A 16,991-nucleotide genomic window follows, 5' to 3' on the forward strand; every position below is an offset into this window, starting at 1 on the left:
CCCTGACAGCGCCGTGTGGTAAGTGTCTGCTAGGATTTCCTCTAATCTACCAGCACGATAACTAATATCAAGTTGACATTCCCTGCTTTGAGAGGGGAGGAAAATAACAGCACTAAAAAAAGAAAAAAAGAAAAACTCATCTCTATTCAAGGTCATAGTTGTAAGGAGAGAGATTATAGCATATTTCTGCCTCTGTGAAGTCTATACCTTCTTCTGCTGAGTACACAATGGCGATAGAGCTGAAAGGCCCCTCCCCTCGGTTGTTATAGGCTCCTACTTTGACGTCAAAAGGCGAGAAGGGTGGGAGGGTGTCGTTTCGGAAGATGTAACGCGCCACACCGGGCGTGGAGATAACCGCTCGAGTCCACGTGACTGTACCCACAGGCCTGAAGGCGATGATGTAGCCAAAGCCCTCTCCATTCTGCAGTTCCTCAGGCACAGGCTGGGAGCAAAACACAAAACTATAGTGATATTAAAACGCATACAGACAGAGAAACAGACAGGCCCGTCTCTGCACTGCATACTGACTGAGGCTTCTGTGAAGCAGACACAGCCCCTTTTATCTGCCATAACCGCCCAGAAGTCTCCACAATCCCCTTTTACCTTATCTTTTCCTCTTGCAAGGTTTTGGTAATTTTATCTAAAGTGCAATACCCTTCAAAGGAAGTACTCTGTCGCTGCTTTAGGGGAAAAAAATGGCACTTGGTAGCTGAGCCAGACGAGGGGTGTCTCCTTCTAATGTAGGTCATAAAATTCCTCCGCTCAATTCTGCACAATTAAGCAAAACCATTACTCTGCAACGGAGAGAACAGTAAAATGTGACAGATGACTTACCTCCCATGTTATCACTAATTCAGACTTTGTGCCGCCTCCACCTCCAACATCAGTGGGAGCTGTATCAGGAACTGAGAGGTAAAGCCCAGAGGGGGAGCAATTAGAACTCTGTTTACAAAGCTCAAGGAAAATCTTCAAACTGTACTTGTAGCCTCATGTCAAGGCTGCCTGCTGCAGATACAGTTCTGCACCCCACACATACCCCACTCTGCAAACATAAACATTTCAGAGAACTGTGAATTACTCACATTGTCCAAATGTCACAGTGCATACCCCCGCAAGTCAGGATTTATAATATTTTACAAGTGACATTTGACTCAGCCCACTCTGTTTCTATTCCCATTCAGCTGTTTGTGCACTGCTGCATGTCGGCAAAAATGGGCACTCATCCACATCCTCATAGTATCCGTTAGTAAGTGGAGCCCTGCTTTAATAACATGCAGTTTGGTCTGATGCAGGAATGAATGACGAATTGAAATACCAGGAATTCTTGCTAAGATTTGTTCCCATTTACTTTCTTTACCAAACGCTCCTACAGCCAACACAGATTATGTAGCTCTGTATTTTTCCCAAATTGAAAGAAAAAGAGTGCAGTGACATAACCATTTCCAAAGTGACAAATACGATGTTTAAGAACAGCAACATATGGAATATTACACTGTCATTATTCTTTTGACGAAAACTAAGCCCAAATGTAGATGCAGTGTGTGAGCACGGTGGTGGAGGGGTGATGATTTAGGCTTCTTTTGCAGCTACAGGATCATGACACCTACTGTGTATACCAAAGCAGTCGATATATTGGGTCATGGAACAGGACTATGCTCACAAACATAGCAGCAAAGTCCAGATCTTAACCTGGTTAAAATGCTGTGGTGGGACCTTAAGAAAGCTGTACGTAAACAAACACCCACAAACTACTGAAGTAATGTTGTAAAGAGGAGTGAGCCAGAATTCTTCCACAAAAATGTGAGAGACAGATAACGTCATACTGAAAACGATTACTTCAAGTTATTGCTGCTAAGGTGGTTCTACGAGATGTTGATGGGGTGTACTTACTTTTTTCACACAATGCTTCTACATTCTGTCTGATACGTAATACCTTAAAAAACTGACATTCTCGCATGACCACAAGTTGGGTCAACATAGGAGAGAATTAGGATTTTTGTTGCTTTGTTCCCACATAAACTGACAAAAAAATGAATATCCTGCTCTTTCTTCTTCTTTTTTCTCACCTTGTCAAGAATTACCAAGAATCAATATATTCAATTCCCAGTGAGTAACTATTTTATCTCTATGCATGTGTGCAGTTTTCTTCGTGCTTAGTTTGACATACTGGTGTCCTCTGTTCTGGTCGTGGCTGAGGCTGGACTTGGCTCTCCGAGGCCTACAGCATTACGGGCCACCACCCTGAACTCGTACTCCACCCAGGCGTTCAGACCCACCACTGTGGCTGTCAGCATGTTACCGTTGACCGCCTCCGGCACTGTAAAGTTAGAATTAGAGCATCACACCACAAATTGAATGATAAATAAATAAATACCCTCCCAAGGCCAGACATAAATACTACAAGAACAGCTGTTGTGGGACACCTGTTTCTACAGCCTGCCAGCCCACGGTGAAAGGTGTTCGACCCTGGATGATGTAGCCAGTGATGGGGCTGCCATTGTCCCTTCCGGGAGTCCAGGATAGCTGGGCTGTGCTGTCTGTGATTTCCTCCACTGCGACTTTGTCCGGAGGGCCTGGGGGACCTGCATCAATCAGACAACGAGGACGGTGAACCCGAGGTAATCACCCACTCTAAAACACCTCTCCTCTTCAAACTCTTGACTTCTTCACCTTGTTCCATAGCAAAGCAATTGTAGTCACTTTAATTATGAATTGGCTATGTGGTGTGTTCACACTGTTTGTGTGATGTGCAAAACTACTAAGTGCTGGGTGAAAACAAGGTCACTGGCAGTTGAAAGATAAACCAGATGGGAGCTTTTATTAGAGAGCATATAGGTGTTACATGCGGACTCCACAGTGCTCTGGCTTTACCATGTTGGTGTCAGAACGGGGTGGTTAACTGAGGCTGCTGTGGTGTAGCTCGGAGGTGGAAGGCAGGACCCGGATATATTTATATATATATATATATATATATATAAAAATATAAAAAGGAAAACTTGATTTATTCAGACAAAAAAGCAAAATGAAAAGCAAGACAAGACTGAATCGGATTACAAAAACTTAACTATGTGTATGAAGAAAAAAAAAACTTGACTATGACAAAACTATTCAAGAACACAAACTTGACATGACCAACCTGAATGCAAGAATGACAGTGAAGATCTGAGTGCATGGGGGAACCTGGAAACTAAATACTGAAGGGAGGTGATAAGTGATGGAGTGCAGCTGAGGGGGAAAGCACAGGTGACTTGAGTGAAGCTGATAACCAAGAGAGACTAAGGGAAAACACGGCAAAATTAATGACTTAAGAGACACTTAAAACATGAAAAACCTAAAGTCATAACAGAAAAATCAAGAACTAAAAACATAACAAACTAACAGATGGGACAGTTGGCGCATTGTTCGCTTTGCTGCTTTAGTATTCAAATGCTTTCCAAATTATGTTGCTGAGGTGTAAATTGAACACATTTTATGTGATAAACACTGCCTTCTTAAAGGAGAACTCCGTTTTTTTTAAACCTAGACCTTATTTCTGGCATGAAATATGTTTATCTACTCACCGAGAACAGTTTGGCGAAGGTCGGCGTCCTTCAAAAGCTATTTAGAAAACTTGCGATTGGCATATATATATAACAGACTTAATGGGGCAGGGACGATGCAGCCTCTAAATAAGGCATTATCTGTCTTTATTTCACCAATACTTTAAGAAGAATGAATCAACAAACATGTACTATTGCTCTTTTAGCTCATAGCAGCTGTTTTGTGGCTACTTGCAGCTATAGGAGAGCTAACAGAGGGATTGAGTTTGTTGAGAATCCAACAATCATCAGAATCACCAGAGACAATTTTCAAACATTATTACAGACTCAATGTCCACAAATAAAAAAATCAACACATTACATGGAATAAACGCCATAAAAAAACCCACACACATAGAAGATGTCAGTGTTTCCGGATCATATTCACATCTGGCTTCTTCTGTGCATGACCGAGCTTCAACCTGCATCTGCGGATGTGTTCACGGAGAGCGATTTCTAGAAGTGTTCCAAGCATCCAATGCTGATGTGTCCTTTGCACACAGAGTTGTTTCCAGATTCTCTGACTCTTTTAATGATATCATGTACTGTAGGTAATGGAATATTCAAAGTCTTTTACATTGACGAACAATATTCTGAAATTGCATCAGAATTTCACGATGCGGTTTTTCCGCTGAAAGCTAAACCTCTGGCCATCTTTCCTTCAGAGATACTCTGCTTCTTCAAGGTGCTCTTTTTACACGCAACAACGTTACTGACCTGTTTCTCGCTGACTCGATGCAACAGGTTGCTCCAGCTGTTTCTTTTTATTAGCACTTTCTTTTCCAGGCTTTTGTTGCCCCCCCCCCTCCTTTTTTTGTGACTTATTGCAGCTGTCAAATTCAAGATGAGCTAGTATTTTTCATGAGATAGCAAAAAGTCTAATTTTTGATCCGTTTTTTATGCTATATTATGCTCAAAAATATTGGTGTATGATCATTGCAAATCATTGCACTCAGTTTATTTTTGCATTTCACACAGTTTTTGGGAATTGTGGTTGTATACCAACGTATAGATATCCTGTAGTACCCCTATGTACATTAGATAGCCCAGAAAATAACACATTGTTTATATTATACATTAAATTTCTTCTGCAGTTACAAACATTTGTTTACACTGTACCATCTGAGTCTTTTAAGTAATATTATCATGACATCATTATAAGGAACACGTAGTTTCTGTTGGCTTTCCTGTAATTTGCTTTCAATGTGTAGCGTAAAGTGGAGTTCAGTATGAACAAAGACATCTTTACTCCATTTATACATTTGCTTAACTTGTATAGGAGTATGTTTACTTGGGCATCGATCACACAACATTGCCAATAAATATCTTCATCATCTTCTTCATGTGCTCTGTGATTAAATGCCCCAGATATTTAACCTTATTACGCACACAGAGATTATTGTAAGATAATTTTAACTCAGGTATTTTCAGACATTTCCTCTTTGGTTCTGGAGATCATGACAACACTTTTGCAACATTATATTTGATATCATGTCCACTGCATACACAAAGCTGCAGCGCAAAGGAGCTGCTGGAGGCTAGTGTTAATAATGAGCGCAACATCAGCTGCATACATAATATGGTTCACAAGTGAATGACTAACCATGGACCCAGCTTTACGAGCTGTGTGGGCATGTCATCTATATAAAGATTAAAAAAGAATTAGGGATAAAATCCCTCTTTGTTGCTGAACTCAAATGGGCCTGAAACTCTATTTTCCCAGTTAATTTGCATGTGGACATACCAGTAAGCCAGAATTCTTGTAAAAGATTTGACCCCTATATACCCCTTTAACCCTTTTTTACTTCACTTTACAAACCGTTGTTAACACAATCAAAAGGTTTGGGAGCGTCAATAAAACACAAGACTCTTTACCTCTGTAGTTGGTTACAATTTCTTTAAGGCTTTTTTTGCACAAGTCAGTGCCTTGTTTACCTGTAAAGCCAAACTAGTTATCTATAGAAATCATAAACACATATAATCAATCCAGCAGGATTTTTCTTTATGGATTTCTGACAAGATTATAGCTAAAGCAATGTGTCTGTAATTATCTAAACTACCCACTTTAGCATTTACATCCTTAATACCTGGGACTAATAGAGTAGACGTCATTGTGCTTGATATGAAGCCATGATTCATAAAGCCAGTTAAACAGTTGGCAAGAAGAGGAACTCTTTTCCTAATGATGCACACCAAGCACAAGCCATTGTAGCATAGCTGAACCCATAGTTGCACATGTCACTTTGAATGTGTCATTTTTACATTTCAGTTGCATCTATTCTATGATATAAATAGAAGCTGACAAGACTCTGACTTGGGGAACATCCATTTTTGCTTTCCTATACTGTATTTCTACAGGAAGCCTGAGGGTTTTTTTTTCACACATTTCTCTCAAATGTCTTTCACTTTGAGTACTTCCACACCTCTTCTTCTATTCTGCAGTAAATAAACTGGGTTATTCATGCAATGCCTGACACAAACTGTCTGTTGAAATCAATTGGTTTTCCTACCTTTGACAACCAAAATGGCTGAGGTCGACAGGCTCTCCACATCAGTGTCGATAACGCAGACGTATTTCCCACCATGGTTCAGCTGGATGTTGCGAATCATCAGATCCCCTGATATGCTCTAAAACAGATGGATAACATGGCTAAGTAAGATATGCAGTGTTATTTCATTCAACTTTTAAAAGTTTTTTTTTTTTTTTAAACCATCGCTGAGTCTAAAGGCCATCGATTTTCTCGTCTGTTCAAGCAACAACATGGCAGATGTACGCTGCTCAAATAAAGCTACCGGCTGTCCTTCAGGTGATACAGCATCTCAACCCCCAGCAAGCAGCTACCAGCTCCACACAGGACACACAAAACAAACACAGTCTGGCTAATTGGCAAGGCGATGCTTATTATACTTTAATTACATACACTCAGGCAGATATGGGTGTAAATCCCAATGTAAAGAGAAATATTATCTTACATAAGCAGTGGGCCTGTGGTGCTCACTAAGAGAACAACATTGCAACAAACATTAACTTTATGTTATTCCATACCTTTTTCTGTCAATGAAACAATCAAAGCCAGATCGTGGTTGTTCCTGAATGTTGTTAAAAACAATTAACAAATGCAAACAACGTGTAATTCAATATTAAAAAGGGGCCGTGCTTTCTTAAAAGAGCAGTGCATTTAGTATTAATACTTAAAGTGGGACTGATTGTTAATGTGTTTGGGACTTTTTTCAGCAGTGTTTAAATTTGCATTGGGTACACTTGTACTTTTTATTACTTAGACTATAAAAACTGTGATTCAGTTTTGCCTGTGGTCATGAACAGAAGATGTCACTACTAGAATAGTGGGACCAAATCGTGCACACATGCCTCATTTCCCAATAAAATGAAGAGGTTTTCAAAAAATGCAACAAAAACTTAAACCTGGAATTTGATAACTAATTCAAACCTTCACTTAACAGTCCAAAGTGCTTCCAATGTGTCGGTGTCTTCACCGATCCACTTAATTCTATTTAGAAAATAAACCACTTTTACATTTGATGCCAGCAACACACTTTAAAAAAGTTGTCAAAGACACAAAGAAGGACAGTTAATTCAATCCACATGAAAAAAATACAATCAGCAGATTAATTTGTGACCAATTAGGGTGTCAGGATTGTATATCCAGCAGACTGCTTGGAAAGCAGACTTTCCAAGCAGGGTCATAGCTCACCCCTTTGTGTTAAAATCCATCAGAGAATCATCAATAAATTCCAAGACAATATTTGTCATTGCTTGATTGCAACAAACTTTGGTTTTATAACATCTACAGAGCATAATATTGTAAAAATATTCGGGGAGTCAGAGGAAATATGTGTTTTAATGCCAAGGTCAGAAACCACTGTTGGATACATGAGAAATCATCATGATTAATCATGATCAATATTACCAATTAACCTAGCACGCATGTTTTGGGACGGTGAGCAAACACAGGGAGAAAATGCAAACTCCACACAGAAAGGCTCCAGGAACCCTTTTGCTGTGAGGCGACGGTACTAACCACCACAGCCCTGGTGCATAGTCATATATTGGAGTTTTGGAGACACATATACTTCCATTAAGGGGCCATCTTTTCCTGGGTTATTTCAGTATGAAACTCTGTGCAACGTACAGTAGCGTCTCTTCATAGACAGTACGGAGCATCAAGAAGAGGAGAATCAGACAACAACAAGCTGATGAAATTTTGTATTCATCAAGAATGGACACAGAATTTTCTGAAAACTGCAACAATTAGTAAAAAGTATAAAATAAAAGAATGTGTTGTAACAATGGTTAACATGCCTCTGACAACTTTTCTATGAGCATGTTGCTGCCAACAAATTTGATTTCTATTTTATTTTTTCTAACTACAGTGAAGTTTAAAGTTAGTGTGGACAATAACAATAAGTCATTTCTTTGGACTTGTGGCTGTTAAGTGAATGCCCAAACCCATAAACAACTGACAGATTCCAGGATTTGTTTTATTCAGTTTTTGCATTTTACAAAATGTCCCACCTTTTATGGAAATGAGGTTTTGGACAAATGAGTTCTGCTGCAGGAGGAAATCAGATTTATTAGGGTCAGGGCACAAAGAAAAGATCGCTTTTGAGTATGTGCCATTGTGTGATGAAAATTCTTAATGTGCAGGAAACTTCATCACATCATGACAAGTCTAAAAACTGACATTGTACAGTTTCTAAGCATTGGGTCTGTGTCTTTCGGACAACGAGTGCACCCAGTTTATTATTAGAGCTATTCTGCACAGTGCCGCATGCACTGAACAAGTTTAGACTGCTGTTGTTGTACTTCATGAAAAGGACCTTTGACAGGATCAGTTCACTGACAATGTGAGTCTTCTGGTTGGATTCCGGAAAACAAAACTGTCAAAAAATCCCCATCCTTACCTGTTCAAACAACAAATGTATATCAAGCTAAACACTCACTTCTAAGCTCGTCTGAACAGTCCAAACAATTTAATTTAGTTCTTATTTTGTCTGCCGATCATATCAACCCCCTGAAAGTCACTTCTTGAAGCGGCCTGTCATAAGGGATGTCAGTAAAAAGGAGGATGCTGCATTAGGAGCTAGTCACCCGTGGGCAAGACAGGTAAGACAACAGCCACAGCAGATTTCACCACCCCTTGTGGCTCGTCATCATAGCTCCACCGGGCCGCAACAGGGAAAGAATGCCTCTGGATCTTCATTTCTCTAAGGCACACCTGACAAAGCAGAGCTGAGGCGAATGGGATTTCTATATGGCCATGAGAGGAAAAAAACTGCCTCCACCCCCCCTTTTTTTCCTTCCCCCTTCTTTCATCTGCTTTCCATACACTGGACAGCTTTTTTTACGCTCCACATCTGATTTGCTTTCCAATGTCAACCGCCACCTGGACGACCTGAGAGCCTGCGATGAGTTGCAAAGCCTCCTGTCTTGGCAGGAAGGAAGTGATGAGGCAGATTTGCTTTAATTATGTTAATTAATTCATCAGAAGCTGTTGAGCAGGGGTCTGGTAATCTCTCTGGACAGGGGATGCAGATTCTGTGAAAACTATATCTCATTAAATGCAGTCGCACTGTTCAATGTCACCAGTAATTGCCATTTGCATTCATGAAGATATGAGCTTGGCATGTCCACAACACTGTGAAGGTATTCCAATATGATATCAACCTCTAACACATGACTGGCAGCAATCACGTGACAAACGTTGGATGATAGATGGCGCTACATAATAGTAAAAAGAGTGTTAGTGATAATCTTAAATTGACAAGCTCTGCACAATTAAGTTTGCCCTTCATCAAAAAGGAACAAATATCCAACAAAGACTCATTATTTCAAGGTGTAAGGCTTTCAAACGAACATTTACCGGTGTCAGGCCTGCCCTTGGTGAGTGCCAGTCAGCTCATTACTTAATTATTCCAAGGCTAAAGATTCATAAATAGGTATGCAAATTCAATTATGGTGGTGGGAGATGATAAGAAAATGTTCTCCCTTGAGGTACAAGAATTAGAAGTTGAAGGGATGAAAAGTATAAAGACTTTATTAATGAGGACTCTCAATGAGATTAAAATGGAATTTCACCAATATATTTTTAGAGGTGTAACGCATGGCAGCTCACCCTGTCTATTCAAAAAGTAAGGATCCAGATTATGGGCCTGATAGCACCATTCACAGAAATTTTTAAATATTTGATTTACGGAATATAATCAGCTCCCACTAGCTATCTTTTGATTTTCTGTTCATCTCGAACCACAGAAAAACTTTCAAATGGACAACTTTTAGCATCAATCTCTCCGCTTGGCCATTACTGGTGTCTAAGAAGCCGGGCAGTGGAGCATGCTCCCCACACCACACAGCATCTCCCGATTAATCCCACATGAGCTGGAGAATAACCAAGTTAAAACCTAGCTCAGGAGGACTTACCCCGCCCACTCTTTCAAAGTGATCGCTGTCCCGCTGGAAGTCGATGAGCTGGCCGTTGAATGCCCATGAGAAAGAGACGTCCAGCACTGGATCGCGGGCAATTTGGCAGGGTAACACGATGCTCTCGCCAACAATAATCTCCATGTTAGTGGGCCTCATAGTGATTCTGGTGGGATCTGGCCAGAGAGCAGATGACAGTGCATACATGTTAATATCTCTGCCACCAGCACCTCTAAAACCCTGTGACCCCTGCAGCTGCAATCTCACTACAATTTACAGCTAACTCAATTCACCACCATTAAATCAGCCATGACTGCGTGCTTATACAAGCAGTCAAATTTCAAGCCTGTCCATTAGAAACATTTAATGACATCGAAGGACTTTTTTATTTTATTTTTGCAAGATCAGTTTGGGAGAGAAAGTTTAAAACAGGACTGCAGAGATCAGAACACACACACACTTGTGACTGTGGTGGACTGGAGAACTTGGGGGTATGTTGATGAAAGGTCACAGTAATTAAATGCTATGACATTAAAGATTTTAACTGTGAGTGTACAGAATAGAAGCTAATGCGAATAAGTTAGCTGGCTGCACACACAACAGAAGAAAACAGGTTTTTATACAAAATGTTTTATGTCACAGCCCTCACAAATAATGACCTTTACCTAAATCAAGTGTGATGTTTCTCGTTGTCTAACTGCTGTTTTGTATAATGTGTATTAACAGCCAAATTCATTTGACAACAATCTCGGTTGTGAATATCAATATCATACAAGCAATATAGCATGAAAATAAATTAAATTATCTGAATGCTCTCAGGCCATTTAGCAGAAACAGTAAGAACTGCTAAAAAACTGATAATTTAACCAGAAAGAAATGGTCCGATAACAACTCTACACAGAGGAATACTTGGCATCTACCAAGTGTGCAGGATGGTGTCTATTTATATTGCTATTCCAAGAACAACAATGCAGCCAGCTTGTTACTTTCAGTTGAAACCTAATGTTTGCTTATTACATAAATTGTGTTATTATGTAACTTGATATGTATGTTATGGCAACACTGCCGGCTTTGCACTGATAGCATGTTTGCCAAAATCACTGAATCAGCATTGTTCTTCAGCATTTCTCTCATGTTAAAGTGAAAAAATTGTTTGATATATGGTAGGAACCAAGTGTATTTCTCACTCACTTGCATTGTCAAAGGTACTTGTGTAGCCATTAAGAAAGCACAGAAATGACTGACACAGCTCTGCAGGGGGCTCACTCAGTGATATGAGTGAGGTGTGGTGTTTGCACAGAGCCTAAAAGATACTAAAAGACCAAAGCCATCCCAGCCTCAGCCTGTTCACAATTCTGCCATCTGGCATCCAATACAGAGGCATCTTCTGTCATAGGAGCACACTCAGGAGCAGTGTTTCCTCATGCAGAGGCTAGCTGAATTCACTGTACATACATTTTAATGATAATTACATCAATCTTCATCATTGTGGGTGACATCATTCAAACACACCAGTGTCAAATAAACCAGAAGAGGGAAAACATAAGCTGGAGATAAAAAAAACTGGTAAATTTCCCCAATTAGTTAGAATTTGTGCAAAGCCTATCATTTTCTCCACCCCTGTACTAATTATCCAGTGGCTCCACCATAAAGATTCCTCCTTGCTTCTCCACACAGACAGTCCTTTGACTACTACCGACTGTTTGTTGTAGCTAAAGTAACTACTCATTAGTACATCACACAACCACACTTCAAAAAATACTCACTATCCCTTTCATGATTTGCGTGTGGACATATAAGTAGCACCACAAATGTTTTCTTGAACTTTTTTCTTTATGACCACTGACTTAATGGTAGTCAGCATGAGAAAATCTGTAAACCAGGCCAAAAAAAAAATCGACCAGGTGAAAATCTAAAGTTTAGATTTAGTTTTTCTTTGTTTGATGGGACAAACCTTTGTTTAAAAAATTACCCCAAATGTTGAGAGATAAATCTCCATTGCTATTACTGAAAAATAACACAGTGAGTGTGGGCCTCCCAGTCTCCAGCTGATTAGCTGTGATTAGCTCTTTTTGGCAGCTGTTGATGTAAAAGCAGTACTTACCAGTAACAAGGAGCCTTCCAGTTGTGCTCGCCGTTCCAAACTGATTCTTAGCGATGCATGTGTAGCTAGCTGCATCCCGTTTGGTTACATTGGCAATTTGTAATGTTCCATTTGGAAATAAACTAATCCTGTGGAAAGCAAAAAAGTTCTCTTTTACAATACAATACTCTTTTACAAAGTGGCAAGTAAACAGACTAAATATCCCTGTGTACTCTTAATGCTGTAAGCTAAACATAAGTGCTGCAAAAGAAGAACTGAAAATCCCCAAAAATCAAATATAGATAAATGATTAATGCTTACCAACAAAAATATACTCTATCATCCAGCTGAATAAAGTGAATCTGAAATGTAGCTAACACAGTTCAATGTAGCCTATTATCACCATGGTGGGGCTGATAAAACTATAGTATGTAAGTGACTACAAGACATAATTATGTGAAAATGCTAAATAGTAAATGTGTGGAGTTACAATAACACAGAGAGAGTACGTAAATAACTGAACCATTAGGAAAGCTTCGAGCTTGCTAGCATCAACTCAGTTTGATTTGATAATACTAGCTAGCTGGAAGCTGGTCACACCAAGTGCAGGCATATCTGTGAGTTTTTCTGCTAATGGATTTAAACTTTTGTACTTTTTATATTGCTTAAATGTTTTGCATTAATGTACATTCTGCAACATTCTGTTGGAAAAAAAACACATCCTGGCACAGACATTGATTTATCTTTATAGAAACAGCACTCTGCACAGCAGCAGGCACACCCAGCAACACAGGAAAGAGCCCTACAAAAACAGCTGAGGAAGGGCTTAGAGAACACGACAAAGAGCTTGAGGTGTTCACCAGGCCTCCAAACTCCACATTTACCAAAATGATGGCATCTGATGGCACCTGTGGGAAGCAAGTCCAATCCATAAAGCACCACATCCCACAACAGATCAATCCATATTGTCCCAATACATTCTCCAAGACACCCTCATGTGTACTTTGTCAATCCTTTGACTGGTCAGAACTGTTTTAGTGAGAGTGGAAGGACCTGCTCAATATGAAACAGGTGGTAACAATGTCATAGCTGATCTGTGCACATAAATATTACTTTCCTTTCCAATGTATGGAAGACTGAAACTGCCATCTGAGAAATGGATAAAGGGAAAATAAATTAATGCAATGTGGGAATGCAGGGTTTGTGGGTTTGTATTTTGTGACTTTGGGGTTCGGCTTCCTTGTATTGTTTTTTTCTGCTTTGTTCGATTCTGTTTTCTTGTTTGTGTTCTTAGTATTTTTGAGTTATGGTTTGAATTAGGATTTGTTCTCTTTTTGTATTAGTTTAGTTTTTGTTGTACCTTTTTGTTTCAAGTATATTTTATGATTTGCCCTTAGTTGTTGTCCTTGCTTTTGAAATATCTATCTAATCTAGTCATAGGGTTCTTGCCCTCCCTCTGTTCCATTCTTGTGTGTTTATTTCAGTCCTGGTCTCTGCTGAGTTTCACATGCGCACCTGTAGCTGTCCCCAGTTCCCTAGGTTTGGATTTCCTCAGCCTCCTACAGCTTTTCTACACACCTGTCTCCAGCTTAGTGGTTTCAGCTGCTGTCACTTGTCTCATCAGTCCCTTCTGTATTCAAGCTCCATGGTTCAGCTCTTTATCAGATCCTCGCCATTGCTACTCCCATTCATTCCGGTTTGTTTTCTGTCTTCTAGCAATTCTATGGTTTGTGTGATCTTTTGTTGTTTCATTAGCTTAGTTTCTGCTTTTCCAGCCTGGTTGAACCTTTTGTTTGTTTAATTTAAACCTTCAGGTAAGTTTTCATCTGCCCCCAGTCAGGTGTTCTGCATTTAGGTCTTCAACAAACCCACCAAATCTTAACATTAATTATCAACTGTATTCATTTAGTTTTGTGCTAATACAAAACACAAAACTTTGTCCTTTTAAAAAAAAATGTATGTACTTATTTATTCACTTCTTTTTAATTTCTTTCTTTATCATTTATAGTATAATCATTTCTGTCCTTTCCATTAAAATTTTCTTTCTCAATTTCCCCTAAATTATTCATTTCTGTGTTTCTATTTAATCTGTCAGTGAATTTTTATCTTAATTCTCTATTGTCTACCCTTTGTATTTCCTCCATGGGTTTTTTTTTCTTCCCATGAGCGCTTGTATTACCGTGAGTCCCTCAGCATTTTTCTGTCACCGTTTTTACATGCATCTTTCCTTCATTATGCAAATGAGGGAAGCTGTCTTTCAGAATGCATCATCGGTTCAACTTATCGGCAACTGTGTACAAATTGTCATGATTCCTGAACACTTTTAGTTTTTATACCTTGTCTTGTCACTTCCGGTTTGATTTTGAATGTTAACTTCTCCTCTCGTTTCAGCTAACTTGCCCTTCCTCCCATGTCCTGTGTCTGCGTGTCTCCACCTGTTCCCCTTGGATCCTCATGTGTATATAGTCTTTGTCTTCCCTTGTCTCGTTGCCAGTGTGTTGTACCTAACAGTTTTCATCCAAAGCATTCGAAAACCTCTTGCTTGTTTCTAGTATTCCAGATTCTTGACCATTGCGGTATCTTGTATTTTGACCCCTTGTTTGATCGCTGAAGGCATTTCTCCTTCAGAGTTTTCTTTTGGTAAATGTTTTGTGCAGTTCTCAGCTTAGCTTTGACTAATTTTCATAGTCGATTTTGGTTTCCTCCTTTTGAGTGATTTCTGTTGTAATGTTTCATAGCTCCTCCATTATAGGAGTGGATGCTTGATTTCTGTTCTTTGTTAAATTCTGTAGTTCCTCCAGTAGAAGGAGTTTTCTTTTTTCACCTCTTTAGAGTGTTGTTAAATTTAAGTATCGATCTTTTTATTTTCCTCCTGGAGTGGAGAGATTGTTTCTTTCGATTACGTTTTATACCGGCATCTGTCACTGCTATAGTTATCGTGATCAGAGCCTTGGTAATTTTCATAGCGTTTTTCTCTGTTCGGAGACCTGTTAAGAAAGTTTATATAAATAAACTATCTTATTCTGAAATTGATCCTGTGTCCTGCCGGTTTCTGACCCAAATAACTTGTTAACTCAGCTTCTGTTTGTTCAGTCACTAACTGGCCTGCTGACAGTATGATTGCTCATTGTAGAGTTGCGTAACATGGCTAACTGCTATTGGGATATTGATCTGGCTGAAAGTTAAGCTAGCTGCTAGCACCACTAGCCTTCACCACATTTGGTGAAAAAGGACACCTGTTACACACTCTGAAAGACAGAAATGTGCAAAAAAGGAAACACAAATACACTTGGGGAAATAAACAGGAGGTGAAAAGTAAGAGAGGAAATAATATATATATATATATAATATAAAATAATACATCCATAAATTACACATAAAATGTGCAGTGATTTAATTAAATAAAATACAAAGGAAAATGCAAGAAAACATAATGGAGTAATATGTACAAAGATACAAAAAAATGCATGTATAAATAAATGATTAAGTTTATGAATAAGATTGAAAATTAATTGTCAAAGTAAACCAGTCTGGGTACTATCACAAAAACAAATGAACACAGTTGAAAATTAAAACAGAAATAGAAATGTATTTCTGTAATTAATTATTGCATTACTTAATACTGTATTTAATTTAAATTGCATTTAATGTCATATCAATTATTTTACTGAGCCAATCTATTACAGATTATAACAGTTTCCCTCCGCCATGCCACGGTCTGCTTATATTCATTGCTATGAACCTTCAATATCTGGGCTTCACGTACAGTACGTTAAATGTCAGTTAGTTTGGGAATTTTACCAATTATCTGCAGCTGGAGACGCAGCCTCTCATCTATAGCTTGAGTGCCGTTTGGACATGATGCTTTGCTCATACTATTTTGTTTACATCCTTTACAATAAGCAGCATGGGAGTGATTCAAACAGCATTTCTTGGCTGCTCTTAGATGCCTGTGTTGGAGTTGATTTTTATTTATTCTGCATGAGCTGACTTGCAGCAAGATTTTGTCTCTGTCTAGGATCTGACTGTCTGATTGATTGCTCAAATGTGTCTTTAATTTGCTTTTGGAATTCTCCACCTTTAATTTGTCTTTTGGCATGTTCAATAAAAAATCAGAAAGAGTAGAGTTACAGCCTAAATTAAGCACCATGTTAGGGTGCAGGAAGTGTTGCTTTGTGTTCGATCACTGTCATAATCACGCCGATGTGGACGGTTTCTAGTCTTGTGAGATTTTTCTGCTCTTCAGTTTACAGCAAGGTTTTCATCTCTTCTGTCTTTGCATCAATCATACTCTTGTATCTCCTTTTTGAACATAATAAAGTAGAAAATTATAAGTGCAAAGCCCCAGTTTTACTTTTAAATTCCTTCCACTATCTAAAGTGGATAGACTTTACTTTCATCAGCGATTTTGTTTGCCAATCTTTTATCCTCTTAAATATTTAACACATGGAGTGTTAATACAACCACCTGGCATCTTTGTATCAAGCTATTTCCATATAAAGGTGAATGCGGTATATTAACTACAGTTTGTGTAGTTTTCTTGGTGGGTGCCCTGCTTTCTTTCTCCTCATTAGCCTTTCCTTTTATGCATCTGCACAAATGCCAAATACACCATTGAAACGCGTCGACGCAGGAATGTGAATGAAAGCTGTTGGGAATATGCACTTGGACTTTTATCCTACCTTTCAGTTCTTTGCAGGATCTCATTCCCTTTTTTCCACAGGCTAATTGCTGGGGGCGAGGCCTGAGGCTTGCATTCAAGAGTGACTCCGCTGCCTGAGCGAGCTTTTAGCAAGGACTTTAATGGACTTTTGGAGAAGCTAGGAGCTGAAGCTGTGTGCAAGGAGAGAGAGAAAGGTGACAGATTGAAAAAGAAAAAAAAAAGAAAAGA

The 16,991-nt window shown here is 39.1% G+C and overlaps 1 protein-coding gene across 2 annotated transcripts in view; it reads right to left on the reverse strand.

Moving 5' to 3' along the window:
- Window positions 1–16,991, reverse strand: part of cntn3b (contactin 3b) — a 58,481-nt gene that overhangs the window by 8,106 nt on the left and 33,384 nt on the right. For both annotated transcript variants that reach the window (XM_072382857.1, XM_072382858.1), the window contains exons 11-18: window positions 16,783–16,933; window positions 12,122–12,249; window positions 10,018–10,193; window positions 6,089–6,206; window positions 2,424–2,582; window positions 2,168–2,317; window positions 835–905; window positions 208–442 (exon numbers count right to left, since the gene is read on the reverse strand). In XM_072382857.1, the coding sequence (XP_072238958.1) occupies window positions 208–442; window positions 835–905; window positions 2,168–2,317; window positions 2,424–2,582; window positions 6,089–6,206; window positions 10,018–10,193; window positions 12,122–12,249; window positions 16,783–16,933 (1,188 nt within the window). The remainder of the gene's footprint in view (window positions 1–207; window positions 443–834; window positions 906–2,167; window positions 2,318–2,423; window positions 2,583–6,088; window positions 6,207–10,017; window positions 10,194–12,121; window positions 12,250–16,782; window positions 16,934–16,991) is intronic.

The sequence above is a fragment of the Leuresthes tenuis genome, unplaced genomic scaffold, assembly GCF_036924035.1.
Source record: "Leuresthes tenuis unplaced genomic scaffold, fLeuTen1.0.hap1 SCAF_3, whole genome shotgun sequence".
NCBI classification, from domain to species: domain Eukaryota; kingdom Metazoa; phylum Chordata; class Actinopteri; order Atheriniformes; family Atherinopsidae; genus Leuresthes; species Leuresthes tenuis.